Source organism: Rissa tridactyla, chromosome Z (genome assembly GCF_028500815.1).
Source record: "Rissa tridactyla isolate bRisTri1 chromosome Z, bRisTri1.patW.cur.20221130, whole genome shotgun sequence".
NCBI lineage: Eukaryota > Metazoa > Chordata > Aves > Charadriiformes > Laridae > Rissa > Rissa tridactyla.
The window spans coordinates 57,385,428-57,403,498 of NC_071497.1; the positions used below are offsets into that span (position 1 = coordinate 57,385,428).

The following is an 18,071-nucleotide window of genomic DNA, read 5'->3' on the forward strand; positions in this document are numbered from 1 at the left end:
CATATATAACCCACCCCCACCCACCCCCCCATCATTTAAAAGCTTTGCTTATTGTAGCTCAGCTGATAGCTGCCATTTGCTTCAAGTTCTCTTTTAGACCTCTTTCAGGTTTATGAAAGCGGTAACGTGTGTCTTGCTTGATGTGCTCACACGGTTTCCTCCTGACAGCTGCGAGGCTGATGGTGAGACAGCGTGTACTGATGTACTGCACCACGTAAGCCTCTGACACTGGATCCTCCTCCCCAAGGAGCACAGCACACAGGCTTGTCCTCTGCTGCTCCTGTTCCTAGCTCTGAAGTAATTACGTGTTCTTCATTGTGTGAAAAATTGCATTATTTTTTCTCACGTGGTAGATTTATTGGTAGTTGTCAGACACGGTGTGGTACGTAGTGTGTGTTTACTAGAAAAAACTAGTTTAGTTCTGGTTGTTAAGTGAATGTAATTGATCCCTGACTCTTTACCCTGACGTTTCATTTGCCAGAGCAGAATCTCTAGAGGTTATCAGGTCATCAACACATAGGATTACAGAAGCAAAAGAAGTAGAAAAAATGTTAATTTAAGACCTTGTAAACCAGGTAAAAATTAATTTAGTCAGCTCTCTCTTTCTTCTGAGGACAGGAGAACTTCAGGAAACTATGGGTGATAAGTGGGATGGAAACTGTAGGTCACTGGAAAATTTGCTTAAGAAATGTGTTAGAGAAAGTGTATTTTCGCCAAGTTGTGTACTTCAGATACATACTTACGTATACTGTTAGTCAGGAGAGACATCTAGTTCTTTATCTGGTTTTATTTTTAACTGCTAAAAGTTTTCTAAAGTATTTTTTTCCCTTCAGCTGATGGAGTCTGTGTGTTTAAATGCTTGGTTAACAGAGACACTGAATACTGTCACGTGGGAAAACAGTCTGTGTTAATTACGCTGGGATACAACAGTGCCTTGCTCCAGTTCAAGTCACAAGCTGGTACGTACATCTTGCATTTGTGAGTATCTTCTCCTTCCTGCCATGCTACTGTATTGGTAAAGTTTGCTTTAAAATACATTGTCTTCTACTTGGGTTTCGTGTTGGCTATTTAAACATTACATTTTGTTACTACTCTTTGTGCAACTTCATTTGCCTCTAACCCACTCCAGCTGCCTTTTGTGCAGTATGGACCATTCACATAGTGGACATAATATTTTTCCAAAACAAGTGCAGATTAATTTTCTGAAGAAAGCAAATGCAGGTAACACGTCCTATGACTTAACTCCATAAACTCTACGAACTGGTAAATGTAATGCTTGGTGTGGGCAGTCTGCTACTTGTTGCTCCCCATTCAGAAATTATCTTGTAGATCTGTTTGTCTGTATAGTTAATTGAGGTAGTTTAACATACACCTGCAGTTCTTAGGATAAATATTTTGTGTGTGGTGATGCTACTACTCTGTTGTAGAAAAATGACTATATTTTAGTAGAATGTTGAGATCTGTATTTTTATACTTCCACCTGTCTTGTGTTTTTTGTGAATCCAACAGCTGAGACTTTTTAATATGTGCTGTCCTCGTCTCCTCATATTGGCTTTTGGAAAAGCATTCTTAGTTTTTATGCAAGGAAATTCAGAAGGCTGCCTATTTACTCCGAGTAGTGTACAGCATGGCCACGGCTCGTTTTGAAATTGTGTAATTATAGGTAACGTACAGCTTCCTCCTTAGCAATAACCAGGAGTTCTTACATAGCAGCCTACATCAGTAGGCCTGGTGATTTCCAGGGGGCCGTTATAGTTATTTACATGTTATACTGTGTGGAAACAGGCACAGAGCAATTAAGTTGGATTTTTGTCAGCTTATTTAAAGACACATACATGTTTCAAAGCATCAAGGGCTGAGAATTTGGATGTCGATGGGTTGGTTTGTGCGATGAATTGCTACTCCTGTATCATGTAGACACAATACATGAACTCTTGAGTCCCACTCTACTAGAAAATACATTTTCTAGACTAACATGTTTTTCTCAGTTGGGTGCCAAATCTCAGTGGCCTTTGAAGTCTTACCTGGTTACAGCCTTTCATCTGTATCCATCGAGAAAAGCTATTCACATTTTCTTGTCTTACTAAAACAATATGAATATAAGCGAAGAATGACTGCGAGTGTCTGTTGGGTTTTATCTGTGTATCTGAGCGTTACAATTCAGTATTGTGTTTCCATTAAGTCATTTCCCTTGAGACTGCAATACAATATTGTCTCTTACTGAGACCCACATCATAACTGAGGCGATAATTAAGATTTAGGTTGTTTAGCAATTTATTAGCTCACTGCTGAGATAATGAATAACTAATAATTAAGGAGTCAGGGAAGTTTTTTCAGTACTTTTTGGTCTGCAGTCTCTACCATGTCGTGCCTATCTAGGAAGGTTCTGATTCCAAAAGGTACTGATAGTTTGGGATCCCAAGGCAAAATAACTTTCTCTTAGTTGCTTTTCCCTGCCTTTATAAACAAGTATTTGGAAAAAATTCATCTAATTTCTGTACAGTTTAGTATTCTTCTTGAGAGGAATGCCTTGAAGATTAAGTGGTAAATTCAGTCCTCTCTTTAGCTATATTCCTTGGTGATTTGTGTTTAGTTTCTTTCTATAACCACATATTGGAAATACATAGGAACGGTATAGATAAGTCTCAATTTATTACTTCTGATTGCTTGTTAACATGACAAAATTGAGTGTTTTATGTATTTTTTCCATCCTTAAAACTCAGGAGAAAATAAATTGAAATGGCCTGTTAGTTCATGCAACAACTCCTTGATAAAACGACAGGAATAAAATGGATTGGTCACAGTAAAGTCCATTCAGATTAAATGACAAACCTGTGGATATCAAATGGAATGTGCTGGGTGCTGCATTAAACTGAAAGTTACTTATAGGGTATTACTTCTCCATGCCATAGGAATAGCTTGCTGGTACCATCTTCTGTATGTTGAGTATATCAAATAGCATCTAGGCTTGAGAAAGTTGTATGTTTTTACAGAGTCATGGCTATAGAGCAGAAGCTAAGCTGCTGTTGTTTGCTGTGTAGAAGTGTAGGTGTTACTCTCAGTGTTATGTATTTGCAAATGTGTATGTGTGTATAATTAAGAAAAATAGTGCTGTTATTAAAAAATGGACTGACAAATCATTTTTCATACGTTAAAAGTGTTAGTTATGAAAATGCATTGTAAAAGCCTCAGGTTTTTTAAGTCCTCTGTCTTTTAGGAAGGCAGAGCAAGATGCAGAGTAAGGAGTAGGGGGAGAGGGAAAATCATGCCCTGCTTGTGCCCGCACAGAGAATTGCTGTTCTGGTTCCAGCATAGACAGTCATAAATCATGGACTGTATCTTTTATTTCCTGCTGAACATATGTTAAACATCTGAGTAGGATCAAGCAGGCAATAAAAATGAAAGCTAGTAGCCTACAGGCTTTTCTTTTAAAAACAAAGATCATTTATCTGTAACAGACCAACCAACAAGTCTATAACTCATCTGTGGCAGACTTGGTATGTAGCTCTACTCCTTGGTGGAAATGGCCTGCCTAATTTAGCACAGAATTAGTTCATGATCATAGGATGAATTGTTCTTTTGGGGTTGTGGTAGAATGCAGGTTTCTTTCTTCTCTTTTAAACCTCATAACCCTGGTCTCCAGCCACTTTCACAGTGTATCCAGGGCATTGGACATGCCAATAGTTGGTGTCTGTAGATATTGTTTTACTAGCACAACTTACCTTGAAAGTTGTCTGCCAGCTCTAATAGCTGTGCCACGTACATAGAAGCAGGTGAGAGAAAAAAGCATTATTTATAGTTTTGAGTTATTTATAGCATATAGTATTTGTGGATCTCCACATGCAGAACTGAGCTAGAGACATATGAATGTGTGTGTCTGCAGAGAGAGGGAGAGAGATACAAAATGTATTAAAGACACTCATTGAATTTTATATGTGTAAACGTAAATGCTGTTACTGCAGTATAATTCAAGCAAAGGAACATGGTATGTCTTATAGTGATTTTTTTCCACAAAATTATTATTTCATGTAATGGCATATGGATCTAATGAGCTATGACTCCATTAGCAAGTCACACAGTCTAGAAGGAACAAGTTTGGAGAACAGAACAATTGGTGCTGGGGCCCTGGCATGCAAACTGTACTCTTTGGGAAGGAGGCAAGAATGGAGGGTGTGTTTACTTTGAACTAGATCTAGTCTGGTCATATCGACTAAATGACCATTGACTGTCGAAGTTTATTCCTGGAGTACGTGTTTTGGTTTAATTTCATCCAGAAGGATTGCAGTTAGTGTGTACTGAGACCACTCAGTCATGCAGACCAAAGTGCTCTAAGTGGGGACAACTAATTGATATGCCTCAAGACCCACAGGTTGCAAGGAAGCTGTTCAGCTTTTTAAATCTAAGAATTTGTGTCAAATAATAAATTCTATGAAGTGAAGGACCAAATGACTCTGTGGTTGCTTGACAGTTTTTGTTTAATGTAGTGATTATGTTTTACAGAAAAGCAAAAATAGTAGAGTTTGGTTAGCTGAATCTTGTTTTATCTGAGTTAATTTAGAAAGCTGTTAAATTCACAAATGTCTTTAATCTTGCAGCTTGAAACTCTTGCAGAATTTTATTGCGTAAACAATGAGGTGCAAATTGTTGAGAGGAGAACTTACTAAATGCATTGACCTCTGCAATTCACAATGATTGTGAAGTCCAGCATTTGCTAGTCTCAAAAGAGCAGTAGGAGGTTCCACTACCGGAATGACTTAAAAAAACAGGTTTTGAATTCTAGGGCATACTACATGCACAATTGTAATCCCTAACTTCTCATCTCTGGGGCAGAAACTTTGGTTCTGTGTCATATTCCAGTTTACTCCACTGTCACGAAGTGGCTTAAAGCTTCATAGATGCTTTCCCTGAGTTAATTCATTTATGTGGCTGTCCCAAACACTGGGTGGGCTTTCGGAATAGACAGCAATCAGTTTCACCTGTTTGGCTTCAACAGAATTAAGTGCGTATAAGAAAATAATAATTTTTTCAGATGTATTTGGAGCTGGGGACTGTGATGTACAAGAACAAATATGCATGATGTGATTTTGGAGACTGCTGGTCTGTTTGCAAACCTTAACAGAGAAGGCCACCGCTGAGCATGCCTTCTGCTGTGTCTGTATCTGTTAGTCTCTGAGTTCAAACCTCTGGGTTTGCCGTTGTCTCACTCTGTGGTTCTCTATGCCATTGCTTTTCTTGAGACCGTTAGAGGCAGCCATTCACAAGTTTTGTGGTGTTTTGAGCTGACTCACTGAGTGTGTTCAAGGTGGTGGGATCTAAAGGGAAGCTCAAGACCTAATCAATTACAGCGCTATTTTCGGTACCTTTTGTTTCTCCAGGCTTTCCTGGAACTTTTCTGTGGGAATGATTTTAGCATTAGCATTTTAAAGTATTGATTGAGTCTGATTCCTGGGAGGACAAAATAAAGGGGCCTGGAAAAAGGTCAATCGCTTCTCCCTGTTTTTTTAGGAAGTAGTAACATTTTGGTATTTTCATTGGAATTATTCTGGGCTGTTTTCTTGCTAGTTAATATTAGCGTTTGCCTTTCCAGATACGATCTCGATCTGATAATTTTTTTTTCTTTTCTTCTATGGGCAAGTAATTTAGCACAATTTTCCCACCATTTTAGAAAAGATTACTATATGAAGGATTTTCAATTTCTAGATTTTTTTAACTTCTGTCTGCGAGATCTGAGTACTGCTAGATCTGCCTGCCTGTAAGTTACAATATTGCAGAATCATTTCTGTGTGAAGGTGGCAATACGCTTGTATTGGGAATTTGTCCAATCATTCAGAGTGTTTAAAAATCCTTTTAGTTCTAATGTCTTGTGTTCTGGTAAGAGTGAAAGAGATTGGGAATGGGTGGGTGGATAATAGTTTAAAATAGACCGTACTTCATTCCAGTGAGGCAAGGTATGCCTTAGAAAATGTTGGCAGTATTTTGAAAATTAAAAGCCACTAATTCAGTGCTACCAGATAGTAGTTTCATGTGAGCCACATCTGTGGCCACCAGTTCAGAAGAGGCTCTCGCAAAGCACTGCTAGACTTTTTATGTACCAAGACTTTCAGCATTCTGGCTATTTAAAACTAGAAGACACAAGTGAACCACCTGCATCAACCATATCCAACTCAACAATTACACTATACTGAGCCAAATAATCTTGCTTCAGGGAACTGCTGGAGAGGGTACCACAAAGGGGACTGGAGCACCTCTCTTGTGAAGAAAGGCTGAGGGACTTGGGTCTTTCCAGTCTGGAAAAAAGATGGCTGAGGGGGGATCTTATCAACACTTCTAAATACTTCAAGGGCGGGTGTCAGGAGGATGGAGCCAGGCTCTTTTCAGTGGTGCCCAGCAGCAGGACAAGAGGTAACGGGCACAAACTTGACCATAGGAAGTTCCACCGAAACATGAGGAGGAACTTCTTTACCCTGAGGGTGGCAGAGCACTGGAACAGGCTGCCCAGAGAGGTGGTGGAGTCTCCGTCACTGGAGACATTCAAAACCCGCCTGGACACCTGGAACCTGCTCTAGGTGACCCTGCTCCGGCATGGGGGTTGGACTAGATGATCTACAGAGGCCCCTTCCAACCCCTGTCATTCTGTGATTCGGTGATTCGGTGATTCTGTGATTCATTAAAGTGTAATTTGTATTCTGAGGAAGCTTGTTTACACAAAAATCATCCATTCCTTTGAGGAAGAATAAAAGAAAACATCTAATCATTCTTAGTTTAATAGTTCCCAAAGTATAGTTTAACTTCAAAAGTTTTGCAATATCACAATAATTTGTATAACCTTGATGTAAATTTGACTACAACTTAAAACCGCATTTCTCTCTCTGTTGTCTAATGTAAGTGTAATGACTGTTCTAAAGAAAGTGAAACATTTATATTTAGATACTTTATAATGCCATTTCACAAATCATGACTATTCTTTTGGTAACATTTTTAGTGTGAGATTGACACAGTGGGGGAAGCTTTCGCATCTGCTAGTTCACATTTCTTTGGAGTGTGGTTGCAGCTTGAAATTAAAGGTACTCCTTTAATATTCTTCTTGATGATAACTGACTGTTTTATCAATTTGGCTTCATTTTTGCTTTATATCAATGTGAATCACTTACCAATGGGTGGAATGTTCTCTTAGAAGAAAATAAATTTTAGTTAGGATGTTTACCTTGGGGGTGATACAGTATTTTGCTTTCTGCTTACCAAAGAAAGCATATATTACTGGTGCTGAAAATATAAAAGGTTTTTTGCTTTGGAAAAAGTATGATTTGGGAAACTTAATAATGAGAGTTGAAACATGTGACCTCCAGTTCCTGATGTGGAATGACACAAGGCTATCAGTCATGTTTTCTGTAAAAACACACAACTGATTGAGTCCCCTGTATGCTGATGAAGTGCTCACTGATCGAATTTCTAAGCATCTAGTTCTCCTGTGCTGACACTTGAAATGATTCACCCACTAGTGTTTTTGGGCCAAAATATTCCCGTTGCACAAATCCAGACTCATAAAAAAAGTTTGAAAGAAGGTTGCAGAAATTCACTTGTGAAGTAGCATTGTTTTAAGGGACCTCGTCTGCGAATTGTGATTTAATATTCAATAATGTTTGCAACAACATGGTCTAGTGCCGATTGAAATATTAGTAAAAGAGTTGTTCGTTTTAATGAACAGAATCCCATTAGTCTAATCTGGTGGTTTTATGGCAATGAAAAGCTATATAAATGGTTGAAAGGTATAACATAAAGAGAAAAATATTTCGGATAAATACTATCAAAGTGGTGTAAACCCAAGGATTTCTGGGACCTTTTTCTTTTGTGTGGTAAATGCTGTCGGAATTTTACTGGGGTACTTGTAATAGGTGTCACTGTAAATTTCTGAAACCTAATACCTACAACTAAATAGAAGCAAAAAGATTTTCTTCCTCATTTGGAGATAATACTCCAGTCTTAGACATCTTGGATGGTAATCTGGCATTGATAAGCTTACTATATTTTTTCTGCGTGTTTCACTTTTTTGCAAAGCAGGCATTTTATTATTTAAGTATTTTGCACTTCTCTTGTTCCAAATGAAGACTGTGTGCCATTTGTTAATAGCAGACAGCCTGACCTGTCTGATCATTTGATATAGTCTTGTGATAAGTTATGGACTTACTTTCATTAATTTTTTCAAACATGGTCAAAATTATGACTGTACACCTCTCACCAATTACAGGCCAAATTTACTGCTTAATGTAGGTACTGCATTTTAATAGTAGCCTGCAGCAGATAATGCAAAATAATGTGGGAGTAGTCTTCTCTATGGCTGTTACACTGATCTCAGATCAGAAAATCTAACAGCTGTTGGTAAAATATATTTATTTAATGATTTATTGCAAGTAGCATTATTTTTGATTTCTGCTTTGTGGAGTTTGTGGATATTTAGTCCCCATTGAGTTTTCTTTCCCTTATTCTGTATATGTTCGTTTGCCTTTTTTGCTTTCTCCCCCAACAACCAACCATGTTTATTACTGGAGCCATTTGTTTTGTTTTGTTTTGTTTTGTTCCTTCTCCACCCTCTTCCCCTTCGGAGCAGTGAGAGACTCCATCTGTTCTGAGCAGATGGGTGAGGTGCACAATGTTAATAGCTTTTGATTGTGTGTCTGTATCTTCTGCTTTGAGGATAAGCATTTTGTAACGAGAAATCAGTACAGTGGTTCTGCTTATGCAGACTGCGACCATGTGAGTGACAATTTAGCAGGAACGGAGTATGAATGTGCATATGGGAAGTGCTACAGGGGCTTGGGGCTTCTGCTCTCCCTTTTGGGAAGGGAGTAGTGCAAAAGAGACACCAGAAGCAGGGCTCTTTCGAAGGATGTTCCTGTTATCTTTGATCATAGGAATCAGTTTTAGCTGATTTTTAGGCTGCATACTCATAGTGATCTTCATTCAAATATTTTCCATTATTTTCAGAACAACATCCAGATGAGGCTCCTTGAAAGAGAAACATCTGTGGGTCTTGGGGGTGTTTTAAGTTGGGTGGGGGTTTGAGATAATGACAAGGTATAGATCAAAAGGCAATAAATGTCTGTTTACCTCTGTCCTCAAGAACATCAGGTCATTCTTGTTGGAGTAGTTATTGGGGGTCTTACAATGCACGGGAAAGAGTAAATTCACTCTAGGAGTTACAATTTAAAGCCTTGATTCATTAATTTGCCACTCTTGGAACGTGGAATTAACACGTGTAAAGTTTTGAGGTTTTTTTCAACCTGCTAGTGGAACACTTTAGATTGATTTAAATTAAGTGATTGGGGTGGTGGGGGCACACGGATTTGTTTTTCAGTCAGTGAAAACTGTAAGTTATTTCTCTGAAGGCAGCCAAAACCATTCAAGAAGATTCATGGCCATCTTCCCAATTTGCAGTTTTTTCAGAGAATAAAGCAAAAGAAAGGGTTTTGAGGGTGAAAGAAGATGGCTCTGCATAGCATAAAGAAGCACTTCATGAAGAAACACTTGTGCCCTCCCTTCCCCCCAAGCACATTAATTTTGGATTTTACAGGACAGATGAATTTTTGTTTAAGTATAACCCCTGATAGCCCAGAAAATTTTGTAAGCAAGCAGCACCTTTTTCTTTATAGATGAACCAAACAGGCAAAAACCCTGCATAATTTGTTCAAGGTAACAGAAGGAATCTCTCAGGACTGGATAGAAGACTTTGAAGGGGTCACATTTGAAACACTACACTCAGATTACTAGGCAACACCATTCAGTAAAAAAGCATTATACTTGAGTTTGCTTTTGAAAAGATGGTAGAAGATCTGAGGAGCCTACCTGATTGTTCCCCGAGATAAGAAAATCAATTCCTTACAGCAGCAAAGGAAAAGATATATAGAGTGCCAGATGCAGAATATAGAGCTGTGGATTAACAAAAAATATTGTTTGGCTGTTCTTGAAAAATATTTTACTGACTTTCAGTTCTCTGTGGTTGACTCCTAGTTGTAAAATGAAGAGTTCCAAAGCATGTGATCCACCAGCATTCTAGCCTGTCAGGGAGCCAAACTGGTTTTGGTGTAGATCCTTTTCTGGTTCCCTTACTTTAAATAAAGAAGAAAATCCAGCCTTCATAAAAGCCAAGATCAGTTCTGGGTATATTTCTACATATGACAGATTAAGTTCCCAGATTCTTAGGAAGATGAAAATTAAATTTTATTTCAAGGACCTTGATCAATATGCTGATAAAGCTATTTTTCGTATCACAAGCAGGATGAGTTATTGGCTAATAAGAAGTTCCTATACAGAAAATACAGGAAGGAAACAGCTTAGTGTATTTGCATGCAGTGGAGAGAAGACAGGCTGCTGTAAATTGTTGTTGGATATAGGAAATAGACTTGCTGGATTTAGACAACAGACTCGAGATAAATTCTTTTCTTTCTTCTGTGACAGTCTACAAAGGAAGAAACGTGTCCATGCTAAAGAAAGATAAACCTGTTTCTCTTTTGCATAGTAGGGGGTTCCTTATATGGGAGAATTTCTTAAAGCTTCAATAGGTCTTACTTTTGAATTTATTTCTTGTGTCTGTGTCATGTGCACTGTGTTCGCAATAATTCCATTTTTCTATATTAGATGGTAAATGTCTATTATTTGGCATTTTGCCCTGAACGTGTATCTGAACTCTCAGACAATATTTGAAACTGGTAGCAATTGTTATGAATGATTCCTAAGCAATTTGCATTCCCTAAGAGATTTCTCTTTAGAATCCTTTGACTGTTTGCATTCAAAAGAAAAACAAAATCCCAAATTCACATCTGCAACAGTAATTCCTTCCTTACAACCTGGTCTTTGGTTTGTAGCTATTTAGCTATAATTTCCCTCAAATAGTAAGTAGAAGCAACTAAAAGATTTTTGGTGAATGTTTTACTTATAAATATCGAGGATAAACTAACATCCACTGAACATATGAAAAAAAGGAGATCAAATTCGTGCTGTAGGTGGACTTTTTGCAGTATATTTATTCAGTCAGTGCAGGATCAGACAAAGCTATGAGGATTTCTCAAAGGTGGAATCATTAAGTTTCATGGTTAAATTGAAAATCAGTGCTCTTGGTTGCTGTTGCTTTTTTTCACTAGAGTGTATTTTTCACTTCCCATCCAACAACAGCAACTAAACGTATATTTCTATTTTTATGCTCAGATGTTTTTTTCTCACAGAATTAGCCACTGATGAAAGTGTAGAACGTGGATTTGGGATTTAAATTTTGTGACAACATTGAGATGTACTAGAACTAATGCTGTTCTTATTTTTATTGCTGAATCTTTGCTGCCATTTAGTAGAGATTTTAATTCTGTATTTTTCTTGAGGTTGATGATTGAAATGGGACACTTTTCTCCTCTATAGTCTGCCAGAGCCTCTTGTGATCTTGCAGGATCTTAGGAAAATGTAAAGGGCATCTGAGGTCCATTATTAAAGATTATGGAGGAACTATGTCAGCCTCTTGTTCTTTCTATTTTGATGTACCCTTCAACTCAGTGAGTACTAGTTTTGTAATTTGACAGCACTCTGGAGAGCTCTGGCAACAAGCGTATTATGTGTGTATGAAGTACTACTGTATTACAAGGATAGCATACTTTTTTTCATAAAATCAAAGAATAATTCAGTTGGAAGAGAACTCATATGGTCATCTGGTCAAGCCTCCTTGCAAAGCAGGTTCAGCCCCAGGTTGCTTGGGGCTTTGCACAGTTATGTTTTGAAAACTTCCAAGGATAAAAACTTCTACAGCATAACCTCTCTAGGCAAGCTTTTCCAGTTTTTCTTACGGTGGTGTAGTTTTGAAATCCATTCTCATTCCTGGATGCCAAAGACACCAAAGATGTTCTGAGCTACCAAAAAGTCTCTGCAGAGGTATGAAAACAACGTGTGAAGAGTGAATAGAAAAGAAAGGAGTCAAGCATGTCACCAAATCTATACCATCATGTGTTACCTTCAGACAGGACAAAAAAAAAAAAAAAAGAGGGAGAAGCTGAAGACAATGAGTGATGGCCTGGAAAAAATCTCTGCTGTCCAGTGTCTGACTTTTTTTCTGGTGTTGTCTCTTCATGCAGAGAAAGAACAGGGGGACTGATCTGTTTTAAGCTGATTTCTGCATCTTCCAGCAGAAAATTGGCATTGTCTGTAATTTGGGCCACTCTTTAGTTGTCATGATCCAGTCACTTACTGTTTCATTCTGACCATCATCCCTGTGTGGGAGTTGTGTGGCATTTGTATATTTTCATGGTAATTTACAAATACTTCTGGAGAGAATTAATTATTTTGAGACCCTCATATCACTGCAAATCCAGATGTTGAATGTGGCGTTTTCTTCCCACTGGAGCTGACAGGCCAGCAGTAACAAAGTGGGACTTTCTCCCACCTGGAAATTACATGGGAATATTCTGCAGAGTGGCAACAGATCGGCTCTCTATCAGATTTCCTCAGCAGATGAAGGGCATTTGAATAAGCTGGTGAGTTGTGTTTTACAATTTCTGCCACCCGTACAGTCTTCTATTAGGGTAAGGTTAAACTGACCTGTTCGTTCACAGCAAACTAATGCTGTGATGCTTCTTAGAGCTTTTGTTCCAGGCTTTCAACAAAATTATTTCATTGCATGCATTAGACTGATCGTAATTTCAACTGAGAGAAATGGCTTGAACTCTGGACGCTTACAAGTGGACTTTGTTGTGTGGGGTAGCCCAGAGGTTCAACGGGCTGTGCCCTTAATTGATTTGTACTTCCCTGAGGACATATAGCTGCCTGTCACAATTTTGGTGTGACATTCTTAAGATGAAACAATATACGACTGCCCCAAAGGTGGAGCTTTTTCCACCCAGTTTTCCAATTTTAGTGATTTCTAGCTGTATAAAGACTGGAAATCTTGAATAACACTAATAGCAAATTATGATGCTTTTGCTGAATTACATGCTGTCTTTATTATACACTTTTTCTAATAATTTAGTATTTTCTACAGAGGATGTGTCTCTCAAGACCCTACTCAAAAATACCTTTTAGTCCCATTAAAGATAACTTTGCAGCAACCGTGCTCATGTTGGGTTGTGTAAACACGGATCTTTGTTTTCATTCCCAAACATCCTGAAATTGAGCTTGTCTTCATTTCCAAAGCTAAAGGGAAAGTAATTTGCTATCTTTTATGTCTCTTCCCTTTTGGATATGCCAGCTTTCTGCACTGGAAAAGAATCAGCACAATCAAACGTCTGTTTTGAGGATTTCAAAATTTCCTGAAATGATGAGGGAAATTCTCCTTGTTAACTGTACTGAGAAGTTTATTAATAATTAGTTTCTGTTATCTTCAGACCGCTTGTTTCAAAGGCCATTCAAAGTATTGAATTATTGAATTATCTCCAAATGATTAGGGCACTTAGCATTTACTTCTGGGTGCACACTTAGATGCTTCAGGCAGTTGTTGTTTTTATTTGTGAACTGTTGCAGGAGTTTCCTGTCTCTCTGGTTTAGCAGAGAGGGCTGTGGTCTGATTTCTCTGTCTTCTTTTATCTTTGTATGAACAGAAGGTGCAAGATTTCCATCCCTGATTTTATTGTTGTCATCTATGCTTCCCCCTGGACTGTTTTTCCTTATAGTGTTTTTTCTCGATACTTTCTCCACTTGCTGGCATGTGCCTTTCTTTTGGACATCAAGGAATTACTTTATGCTTGGGAGGTTGGTTTGATCTTAAAAGATGGAGACAAAAGCCCTTGTGTGAACTGGTTATTTGTTTTTTAGGTCCACATGATTTTTCCGGTTACTTACCGAATGTCAGAAGTGATCTTGTCCACAGAAGCCAAAGGGCTATAACTCTGACCTTGTTAGTTAGAGTGCTCCTAAAGGAAGATGCATGCTCCTCAGCCTGGCTTTTTAGGCCAATTAAATTTGAGTGTTTTATTCTAGGTTGTAAACCTCCTCACTCAAATCCATGCATTTCACAATAACGCTAGGTGATTCTCTGTGTGGAGCTTGGGTTAGTGTAGATTAACCTGAAGTAGTAGGTTGAGGCTTATGTTCGGCCATTGCTCTGTTAGACTTCACCATCACAGATACTTGTAGGGTTTAGGTAATGTGAATGGAGACTCCTCGACAACATGTCGCATGCATCCAGGTACTTCTTAAAACCTTTCAATGCTGGCCAGATCTTTGCAGCAGTTCTTGTCTGTTTAATGAAATTTGAAAGTGTTTACTGTGTATTTATGAACATCATAAGCCAAATGAAGCATTCCTCTCAAATGTGACTGAATGCGTTCTTATCTTGTCATTGGATGTTTATCTTGATTTACTGTCCTTGTGTTTTTTGCTACATTTGTGTCTTTTCTGTTTTTCTCTTCCAGAGTACTACACATTTTCAAATGCATTGAAGGGATGCCGTAGCCAAAAGAAGGAGAACTCTGTTTTCAGTCAGAGAACAGATGAAGCATCCGCTGCTCAATATTTTCAGGTAATGAAACTTCAGTGCCAATTTGTGAAATTGAAGTTACTGTTGTTTTCTTGACCTTAGTCACCAGGTCAGTTAGAAAGATAGCTTAGGTTTATTCAGAGAGTGGTCAGGACCTTGGTAGTTTAAGTACGAAGTAATTTAAGGTAAGATTGATAGAAGATGGGCTTTATCTTTTTTCTGTTTTTCTTCTCCTCCTTTGCTTTTAGTTTTATGGCTGTTTATCTCAACAGCAGAATATGATGCAGGATTTTGTGAGGACAGCCACTTATCACAGAGCTATCCTACAGAACTACCTAGATTTTACAGACAAGGTAAGCTCTGTTAAGAGTCTTAAATGTTCCAGTATGCTGCTTAAGCTCTAAAATTGAACTTATCTTGTAAAGAAACACTGATCAGACCAGAGCCTTTTCTCACCTGGGACTTTGTGCATGAATATACTATTTCACGTGTGCTTTATATTGTTGTTACTGTCAAGCACGTGGATGACAATACGTGATGGTGGTGGTACATTGTTAGGATGAATGGCACTGAACATGGATCCAAACATGAGCTACAAATTCCTCTGCTGTCTTCTGTGGACAATGTGGGAACCTACACATAAATGTTTCTTCACATTTTGCGTTGTTAATCATTCCCATTTGGCATCTTGGAGCTCACACACAATATTAGTTTCCTTATCTTAACTGTTGACTGTGTATTTATTATTGTGCCATGTAGTCTTTTGCAAATACCTGAAAAAGTATTCCAGTTTTTGTCTCTTTCATGGAGGTCTACACTGAGTGTTTTTGCACCCCACAGTCATTATGAACTGAGCAAGCACGTAAGTGGCAGCTGTGACTCCATTTGTACAAGGCAAAGATTTGGAAACAATGCAGGAACTTACAACTTCAGATGCCAAACTCATCTCTAAAATATGTACATAGATCTTGAAGACTACTGTAACAAATATAACACAGATTATTAGTTTTTTACTTCTTTATCTAGTCCTCTGCTTCTCACATTGTCCAAGCCAGATACTTAAGGAAAAAAAAAAAAAAAACAAAAGAAAATTTACATTGGGGAGATCTAGGATAGTCTGCCTCCCAGCCACAGATTAAGTTGTTTTCTAAGTTCATTTTTTTAGGCTTCTTGAAATGCAAAGCATAGGACCAGTACATTTTACAATGTTTTTCTTACTTTTTAAATTTATTTTGCAATTAGTCACAGGACCAGTCCCCATGCACAGTCTTTTCTGATTCCACCCTTAATACAGCACCCTTAATTCCATAATAGAATCACAGGTTATGTGGAACAATATTTCCTTTAGCGAGATTTTTAATTTATCAGCTTTCTAATTCTGTCATTTTGCTCTTATGTTGTGAGACAAAGGAGGATTGAAGTTCTAATTTTCTTTATATCATTCCTCCATTGTATCAAGTTTTGTTGTCTCTTCTTTTGTAGTCGTGCTTCTGAGGTCAGTGTTCTCAGACCTCTCCGTCTTTTTCTGTATGAAGAAATTGTGCATGCCCTGTTATCATTCTTGCCCTCTTTATCAGTGTCACCAGTAATTCTGCAGCACCTGTTTTGAGAAGGATTGGCAGGAGTTATGCATGGTAGCGTAGACAATGCCATACAATTTATTTATGTTGCAGAGTTCTAACTTCCTAGTTATTCTTTACTGTACTTCTCATAAATCTTCACTTTTTTTCCTGGGATTGCATCTGTCCATTGAGTATTGATCTTCACCAAACAATTCATAGTGGTGCTTAGGCTCTTTGTTTTTGTTGCTGTTGATGATGATTCATTTACAACTTGGATGGTACATGTACAGTTCATATTTTCCACACAGTTATATTAGTCACCACTGAGTTGAATTTATCTGTGCATTGTCCAGGTCTACCTTCCCTATCTCTTTCTGCTCTTTAATCGCTGGACATTGTGTCATCTTGCTTTACACTGCTTACCTCTCTTAATAAAATAATAAAAACCAGCAAAAACTATATTAGACCGCATGTGACCTTCTGTAAGCAAATAGGCAGTTTGTAAGCAACAGCCTATCAGGAATCTTTCCTAGGTCTCCAAATGTCAGCTGAGACCATGTAAGCTCCATTTATGATGTTTGAGCAGCAGACTACAAAAAAAAAAAAAAGGATAGAGAAAATGAAGCTGCAATTATTTTATTTTTTTTACCTTGTTGTAATTTTTTTGTCTTTTCTTCTTTCTCTCATCTTTCTGTGTGCACTTTCTTTTAAAAGGAGCCTGTGACTTCAGCTCACACCAGCACAAATGGCTTTACTACATCACAGAAAAGAGTAGAGTCTTTAATAACATATAAGCAAATACTCAACCAAACATTTCCTTTTAAGTGTGTAGTGTATTTATGGCCAAATGAGGAGAGTTGTAAGTGTGAAATTTATCAGAATTGCTTTAAGATTGTTATGTTTTAACTATTAATTAAGTTTAGTAATAAACTCAAGTGTAGCTGATAATTTTTCTTTGCTGTAAACTGTGCTGCTTTAAAAACTACAGTTAACTACTTACTTTCACAGAAAAGAAGCAAATAGGTTCCAGTCGCTGTAATTTCTTTTAGGCCTGAGACAATCCTCCTCTCTATTTTATTCAACAGCGCCAAGAGGATTTTATTTGCCATTGGCTTCTTGCCAAATAGGATGCTCCTATGTTATAATACAAAAGGCAGGTTTATCTCTGTAGGTAACATATCCATTCCATTTTTGGGCACGCGGTAAGGAATTCAGGTTTTGCATACTCCTTGCCTCTGTAGGAAATCTTGCTGCTGTGCAGTAGTACAGCTTGCTTGCTTTTGCTCTTGGTTTATTTATTTTTCCAATGGTTGGAGGTGCCTTGGCTTCTCTTCAGCGTACCTAGCAGGAAGACTATTACAGGCTGGGTGTTGGTGGCCACCCACCTAGAAAATGATCTCTCTTTTTCCTGATTCTGTTGAGAAATGGCAATTTTCAGAATAAATGTAGCTGAAAAAATTGAACGACCTACATTGCAGTAAAATGCTTTCCCATGAGAACCTGAGAAACCCATTGTGCTGAGACTTATCTGTTGGAAATATGGCAACTATATTTATTCTACATCCAGAAACTATAAGGCAGACAGAGACATTTAATGATGGCAATGAAGAGATAAAAAAAGGCAAAAAGGACATAATTATTTTAATACCTCCATTATTGCAAAATTTTTCATTGAATTGCTATTTGTCTTAATGTTTCCTACCTACTCTACATCCCCCTAATATATTTCTTTACCTTTGCTGCCTCCTTCCCTAAATTCTGTGGTGATTTATGATACAAACACTTTTGCCTATAGTAAAGGGATAGCCGATGATAGTGTATTTATTTTTTTAATTCTAAGCCTTGTTTGTTTTTGATAAAATAGCTGTATGAGAAAGTACAACTGGTTATCTGAGTTGTGCTGGAAAAAATAAATTCTGTACCCTTTGAGAGGGTTCTTGGTAATAAATTCAAACACTGTCAGAGGTAAGCTACTTTAGAACATGGTGGGAGTGGTGCTTGGATTGACCATTTGTGTCTACTGAAGCTTAAAAGAATAAGAAGAACTCATTCAGAATCTAATGAAT

The 18,071-nt window shown here is 37.8% G+C and overlaps 1 protein-coding gene across 3 annotated transcripts in view; it reads left to right on the forward strand.

Annotated features, from left to right (window-relative positions):
* Window positions 1-18,071, forward strand: part of LOC128902344 (histone-arginine methyltransferase CARM1-like) — a 71,174-nt gene that overhangs the window by 22,823 nt on the left and 30,280 nt on the right. For 2 of the 3 annotated variants that reach the window (XM_054185184.1, XM_054185186.1), the window contains exons 2-4: window positions 834-959; window positions 14,379-14,485; window positions 14,692-14,796. In XM_054185184.1, coding sequence (XP_054041159.1) covers window positions 834-959; window positions 14,379-14,485; window positions 14,692-14,796 — 338 coding nt within the window. The remainder of the gene's footprint in view (window positions 1-833; window positions 960-14,378; window positions 14,486-14,691; window positions 14,797-18,071) is intronic. The other variant, XM_054185185.1, reaches the window with a different exon arrangement.